The following is a 7,945-nucleotide window of genomic DNA, read 5'->3' as shown; positions in this document are numbered from 1 at the left end:
TGTATCAGGATGCAGCAGAAGCCGACGTTGCCTAGCACCTCCAGGTCAGCATGTATCTGGATGCAGCAGAGGAGGTACACGACTTTTTCAGATAAGATTTCAGAATCAGACCGAAATTGTGTGTATCGGGAAAAGCATACAAACATTCAAATAGACATGAGCTAATTCCAAGTGATTTTCTTTTCTGAGGTCATGTACTGGTTTAGTTCTGAACAGAAACAGCCATTGTTTCCAATCTTAAGGATAGAGCCTACCAACACATCATACTAGAGTCAAACAATTTCGATACTGGTCTTACATGAGTCAGCCCTTGACCATAAAGTGAAAATTCATTTCATTTCCCAGTCCAGCCACACTTCCTTTTGAAACTCTTTTTGTATTTTTTTTTTAATTTTCCAATGTTTTTGTATTTTTCGATTTTTCTCCCCCTAAATTTGTGCATAAATAAAAACTACCTAAGAATAGAAAACTGTATGAACAAATTTACCTACGAAAATACAAAACATGCTCAATCAGTAAAACGGATCATTTTTAGAAAATCCACAAGCACTCTGAATTTCGAGCTGCTGACAGGTTTAGTGAACAAATCGGCAGCATTTGCATCTGTGTCGATCTGTTCAAGCGTAATCAGACCTCTGTCAAAGCAGTCTCGAATGAAATGAACTTTAATATCAATGTGCTTGGTTTTGGAGTGAAAAACTGGATTTCTAACAATTTGTATTGCAGCATCATTATCACAGTAAATAGTAGTGTTAAGATATGTCAAACCATAATCCTGCAATTGATGTTGCATCCACACCACTTGAGAGCAAGAAGCAGAAGCAGCAACATACTCAGCTTCAGCTGTGGATATCGCTACCGTTTGTTGTTTCTTGCACTGCCAAGAAATGAGCCGATCACCCAAAAATTGACATCCCGCAGAAGTGGATTTCCTGTCACTGTCAGTACCTCCAAAATTGCTGTCAGAGAAAGCAAACAAGTCAAAATTGGAATCTCTCGGATACCACAGGCCAAACCGAGGTCTGCCTTTAAGATACCGAAAGATCCGTTTAACAGCAATAAGATGAGAAGTTTTAGGATTAGCCTGATAGCGTGCACAGTTGCAAACAGCAAACATGATGTCCGGACGGCTAGCAGTGAGATACATCAATGACCCGATCATTGACCTATATTGACGTTGATTTACAGACTCTCCTTCTTCATCTTCAGTCAACAATGGTCTCTCAGCCATAGGTGTCTCAGCAGGCTTTGCATCCGTGAACTTGAACTTTGCCAGCACATCATCCACATACTTCCCTTGATGAATCAGAATTCCTTGCGAACTCTGCTTGACTTGAAGGCCCAAAAACAGAGTCATCTCCCCCAGAGCACTCATTTCAAACTTTTTCTTCATAACTTTCTCGAATTCCTTGCATAGATCCTCGCTAGTTGATCCGAAAATAATATCATCAACGTAGATTTGAACCAAGATTTGATCACTGCCTATCCTCTTGATGAACAAAGTCTGGTCAATAGTGCCTCGTGTATATCCATGAGCCAACAGATGTTCTGTTAGGGTGGCATACCAAGCTCGAGGAGCCTGGTGTAACCCATACAGTGCCTTGTCTAACTTGTAGGCATAATCAGGATGATCTGGATGCACAAATCCTGGCGGTTGCTCAACAAAAATTTCCTCCTTCACATCTCCATAGAGAAACGCGGTCTTGACATCCATCTGATAGACAGTGAATCCCATGTATGACGCGTACGCCAAAAAGATCCGGATGGCTTCAAGTCGTGCAACCGGAGCATAAACTTCATCATAATCCAGTCCTTCGATTTGCCTAAATCCCTGAACCACCAGTCTTGCTTTGTTTCGAACAATGACACCTGCAGAATCCTGCTTGTTTCGAAAAACCCATCTAGTTCCAAGCTTACGCTTTCCTGCTGGCAACTTGACAAGCTTCCATACTCCAAGTTTTTCAAACTGGTTCAGCTCTTCGTGCATAGCATCTACCCAGCCAGGTTCCTGCAAAGCTATATCAATGGTTTTAGGTTCGATTTGAGAAAGATAACTAGAATATAAGCAAGTGTTAATGGTCCCTGATTGACTCCTGGTCAAAACTCCTGCATTTACAGGACCAATCACATTTTCGATTGGATGATTGCGTTGAACGCTCGTCGGTATGGCCAAATCTGGTACCGTCTCCTCTTCAGTGGTGGTGTTGCTACACTCCCCCTCATCAGGTGCACTTGTAGTGTGAATTACAGGAGAAGTGACTGTACAATCCTCAGGGATTGGATCAGGAAACATTGCAGAGTCACTGGTTGATGCACCTTCAGGGGATTGATTGACCACCGGTGTCGGTGTAGGATGTTGCGTGAACACCATTCCCGGCGGATCAACAGTATGATGCTTTACAATTTCATCTATCTGTACTTCGTCCTCTGTATCTTCAAACGACAATGGTTGTTTTGGAACTGATTCACCTGCAACTGAAACATCACTTGACAAAATGTTAAATGATTTAAACAGAGCAGAATAATCATATAACCAATCTGGACCGACTCTAGCGTCCGTAGCATTCTCTTCAAGCCATTCGATGTTGCACGACTCAACGACTTTCCTAGTTACTTTGTTGTATACCCTATAAGCAGAGCCTTTAGCATATCCAACAAAGTAACATTCGTCACCTTTGACTTCAAACTTTCCATTTGAGTCCATTAGTAATAACACACATGGACAACCAAAAATACGAAAGTGTGAAACCGAAGGTTTATGTCCTTCCAGAATCTCGTAAGGGGTTTTCATGTGACGTTTATTAACTAAAGCATGATTCTGGATATAACAAGCCGTGCTAACAGCTTCGGCCCAAAAGAAGCTAGGAAGCTTTGAATCAGCCAGCATGGTACGTGCTGCCTCAATTAGAGTACGATTCCTTCTTTCAGCCACTCCATTCTGTTGTGGAGTTCGAGGCGCACTGAACTGTCGATCAATTCCCTTTTCACTGCAGAACGTATCCAAAGTAACATTCTTGAATTCTGTTCCATTGTCTGATCGAATAACCTTCACCTTAGTACTCGCTTGATTTTCAGCCAATGTAATAAACTGTTTCACCAGTGCAGCAGTTTCGTTTTTGTGACTAAGAAAATACACCCATGTGTAGCGAGAGTAATCATCGACGATTACTAGACAGTAGGCTTTCTTCCCGATACTCAGCACATTCACTGGACCAAAAAGATCCATGTGAAGTAGTTCGAGTACAGCCTTTGTCGAGGGTACTGGTTTAGACTTGTGAGGTTTTCGATGAGCCTTCCCTTTCGCACAAGCAACACACTTCTCTACCAACATGAAATCCTTGATCGGAAGATCTCGTACCAATTGACCTTTAGCTAGACGATTCAGATTTTTCATATTCACGTGCCCTAGTCGACGGTGCCACAATAAACCATCATGCTCTGAAATCTTCGAGAATAAGCAGGTGATCTCTTCACATGGCTTCTTGTTCATATCAATGACGTAAGCGTTTCCTTTTCTTTCAGCTGTCATCAAGAACCAGTCTTCTGGAATAACAATCCCAGGCTTGAGAACATGACAACCTTTCTTCGTAAAGTGAACTGAATTTCCTCTATCACAAATTTGCGAAATGCTCAACAAATTGTGCTTCAGTTCTGGAACATAGTTAACATTTTCAAAGCTGAGAACTCCGTTTTGAACAGTTCCTTTCAACGTGATTCTGCCAGATTCACCTCCCGCAAACGAGACATATCCACCATTAAATTCTTTGACATTCACAAGTTGGGATAAGTCTCCTGTCATGTGCCTGGAACAGCCACTATCCATGTACCAGAGGCGCACGGTAGTCCTCCACAGCTGTTCCTGCACGAATAGCGGGATTAGTTAGATTTAGGAACCCAGCCCATAGTGGATCTGGGTTTTCCTTGAGCATCGAAATACGTTACCCTCTGCCAGATTAAATTGTCTTTGTTTAAGAATTTTGATAAATTTGCATTGACAGAATTGTTATGAAGTGTATGAGGCAGATTGGAATGCTTGGCCTTGGGTTTAGGTTTCCAATATTGTTTAGACCAGTTGTTAGCATAATTACCAAACGCTTGAAATCTGTTTTCAGAAAAATGATTTTGCTGATTTTTATGTCTACGTTTGGCTGCATTCCAATCTTGATCAGAAGGCTTGACCTTACGATGGTCGTTCTTCATTGTCTTAGACTGATGAGTCGTCATTGACTTAGAAGGACCAGATCGATTTGGTTTGACTTTCTGATGCTGTGCATGTTTAGTTTTAGACTGCACAGAGGAAGATGGAGAGACACAGTTTCTGGCAATGTGCCCAGCTATCCCACAGTTGAAACAAATTTGCCGTTTCACTGCGGAAGATTTTTGACGATTCACAGAGGCTGCGGGTCTTTTGGGTCTTGTAGATGGAGCTTGCTTGTTCTGTTTTGATTTACTTGCTTGTGCCTTCCCTGAGCTTGTAGATACCTGAGGATCAGAATCAGAACTAGCACTGGCACAAGCATGAGAATCCGAAAAATTTGATTTTTCATTTTTAACTGCTTCATGAAAATCATTTTGATTAGAGTTTTCAGGGGTTGACTTATGATTTTCTTCACAATCATTTTCTTTTAAATTTTCATTTAAGAAAACTTCTTTCTCTTTTTGCAAATCATTTTGAGTTTCAGTCTCGATCGAAGCTGAGACGTCATCAACAAATTTCGATTCCTTTCGATCATTGTCATCCAATGATGTTCCCTCAGATTCATCAGTAGAAATATTTACTGAATTTGATTCACACGAAAAATCAGTATGTGATTGATTTTCCTGTGAAGCATCATCAGTGGTTTCACTGGATGTGTTCTGAGGAACATCGTTGGTCACACTATTTTCTCCTAGAGAATCAGAAATATCAGAATCACAACTTTCAGCAGTTTCAAAACAATCATCATCACACGCAGTTTTAAAAGGTTCATCACAAGCATTCACTGTTTTGCCCAAAACATCAGGCCCAAAAGAAGACGAAACATAACTATGAAAAGAGTTCAAAAACGCTTGTCCAAACACACAACCAGAATTAGTATCATCAAAAGAAGTTTTAGAAGAATCAGATTCTAAAACTTGTTCACTTCCAAACACATCTCCCCATATCACTTCAGGTACTTTATCTGCACATGACGAAGAACTGTTAGGATCAAAAGTACCCTTTGACACAAAACATGTCTCTGATTTTACCTGCTCTTCAGTAAATTTGCCATTGATTGATGACTTACTGTTTTTGGAACTTTCAACATTTACCGAGGGCTTATTATTTTTGGGTCCGTATGTCATTTTACTTTCATTCAGCATCTCCTCCTCGGTCATAGGCAAGTAGGTATAATTGTTATTGTACGGAGGAGGAGCCTGATTATAACCCAAACCCGACCCTTTCTTTTTAGAATAAGCCAGTTGTTGATCACAGAGATTCTTGACTAATTTACTGGAGGAATCAAATTTTTTAATATTTAACTCATTAATTTGATATTTATCCCGAACATTCTCCAGTTCCTTAGTTACCTCACACAATTTTTCTTTAACCATGATGAGTTGTGCCGTGGCTACACTAACATCGTCTTTGAGTTGGACGATATCCTTACGCTGAGCTTCGATTTTCTCTTTGAAAAGTTTTTCATTTTTCGTTAAAGTGAAATTTTTGCGTTTAATTTCATTATAATCTTCAATTAGCTCAGCGTTATGGATTCTATAGGCCTCAACTCGTTCCCTACATTCAGAAGTGCAAAAAACAGAAAGTACCTCTTCTTTGGTGAGACCCTTAACCGGAGCTGACAGAATTTGAGTCATGAAGGCGAAGTTTTCAGCTGACGACTCCTCCTCCTGTGCAGCCTTCACATCGTCACTCACAGAAGCATTGCTGGCCATGAAAGCGATATTGCTTGGGGTGGCTTGATTCTCAGGAGCTGAAATGTTTAATCTTTCGATCTCTGAACTCCAGTCAAAAGGCGAATCAGGCTGAACCACCAAAGCTTGGGCCAATCCCACTTGTGGGCTTCCACTGTTGACACTATCAGCAGGCACACCAGTTGTAGTCACAAGGGCTCTTTCTCGATTTGGTGTAACAGGAGCAGCAGGCTGAGCTGGAGTTTGTTCATCATTCACCTTGGGTTTCGTACAGTTTCTAGCCAAATGACCCTGTTCATGACAATTATAACAACGATATTCAAACGGCATCTTTACGGGTCCTGTGAACTTAAGATTTTGCCATTTGTTTTTCCCTGTCTTCCTCACAAAGTTTTTAGCTCTAAAAGCCGCCATAGCCATCTGCCACGTGATATCCATTTCTTCCACATCCTCTGGATGAATTTGATCCAAATCATCCATGGAAAACTTAGGAGGGTCAAGATTTCCCGAAGCAAAGGCGTTCATGCAATTTATGACAGATGCTGCAATTTCAAGATTTTCCTTTGACTGCCTAGAGAAGAAAGCAACCATTTCATTGCTAGCAACAGAAACAGAAGGTGCAGCAGAAGTCTTTCCAGCACTTGCAGGGGAAGCTTGAGTGGAAGACCCTGAGTTGTAGACATTTGCTGAAGTGGGAGCAGGTTTAGTATTGCGAAACATTTGGAATCCTCCTTGAGACAGAAGAGCTGTATTGCTGTCACTGGATGCAGTGGGGGCTATAGAAAAACCGGCAGCCAGCATACTGTTCTTGTAGTTAGTCTCTCTCTGCTTGTCATCCAATTCACAAGCTTTAATATGCGAGATCATCTCAGACAGGGTGCATCTTGCAAGATCTTTTGTTTTCTTTATCATAGCAACATGATGATCCCAGCTCTTGGGTAATGCATTGAGAAGTTGCCTATTTGTCGAAGCATTTGTGGTGTGAATTTCTTCCATTTGCATTTGAGTCACCAGCTTGACAAACCTTTGGATCTGATTATCCACTGTTTCACCATAAATATGGTTGAAGTTGTTGAAATTCTGTTGCAGCAAGTTCCTTCTGCTTTCTTTCATGTCCTCATTACCTTCATACACTTCCACCAGAGAGTCCCAAAGTTCCTTGGCAGATTTACAAGTGCGAAATCCCATAGCAATGTTTGGACCCAAACCCATGGTCAGATAAGAAAGAGCTATATCATCTTCTTCAACAATAAGCAGATCATCTTCCGTGTATTGATCACGAGGCTTCTTTACTTTGACTTCAGGTTCAGTAGGGCTTTCCATCATGATCTCTCTTGGTCCTCTCAATATGCTGCGCCATAGCTTGTAGTCTTTAACTTTCAGATGCTGTTCAAATCGCCATTTCCACTCGGGAAAGTCATTAGCATCAGTTAAACGTGGAATACGCGTTGTGGTTCCTAGCTTTGAATCCAATTCTTGTTGCTGAGTTAAAGCAGACAATTCACTGTTGGTGGTTGACATTTTTAATAAATCAGTTAATTAATTGATTGATTTAATTAAGTCCAAGTCAACAGTCCAAAAGTCCGTTTCAATTTGTCGTTGCGAGTCGTAACTGGGTTGCGAGTGGAATGTGCGAGTCGTAATGAGGTGATTTCGAGTCGTAATGAGGTGTTTGCGAGTCGTAATCGTAGACGGTTGCGAGTCAGGTCAAACTTGAATGCGAGTCGTAACCAATATGGTTGCGAGTCGTAACAGGACAGGATGAGCCGAAACCGTGGTTGCGAGTGATGATCAAAAAGCTGGTTGCGAGTCGTAACTGGGCGAGATGAACCGAAACCAAGGCTGATTGCGAGTCGCAACTAAACCGTGATGAGCCGTAACTGGGAGATTGCGAGTCGGAACCTGCAAAACAGAAAGTGATAAGGACTGTTTACTCGCAATCCCGATTTTTCAGCAGTTTCCAAAATTCAAAGATTTGGTAATCTTCGAATCTGTTGAACCAATATCCCGAGATTTCAGCAAACACCGAGACTGAAATCAAACAGAACCAAAA

General features: G+C 41.3%; 1 protein-coding gene across 1 annotated transcript; it reads right to left on the bottom strand.

Moving 5' to 3' along the window:
• Positions 1-4,928: 4,928 nt before the first annotated feature.
• Positions 4,929-7,113, bottom strand: LOC110867799. The gene is made up of 2 exons (XM_022116808.2): positions 5,788-7,113; positions 4,929-5,162 (listed from the first exon to the last, which is right to left on the bottom strand). Exons 1-2 carry the CDS (start codon positions 7,102-7,104, stop codon positions 5,145-5,147), a joined length of 1,335 nt encoding a protein of 444 aa, XP_021972500.2. The 5' UTR covers positions 7,105-7,113; the 3' UTR covers positions 4,929-5,144.
• Positions 7,114-7,945: the final 832 nt, after the last annotated feature.

The sequence above is a fragment of the Helianthus annuus genome, chromosome 7 (genome assembly GCF_002127325.2).
Source record: "Helianthus annuus cultivar XRQ/B chromosome 7, HanXRQr2.0-SUNRISE, whole genome shotgun sequence".
Lineage (NCBI taxonomy): Eukaryota > Viridiplantae > Streptophyta > Magnoliopsida > Asterales > Asteraceae > Helianthus > Helianthus annuus.
This window is presented reverse-complemented; position numbering and strand designations above follow the sequence as displayed.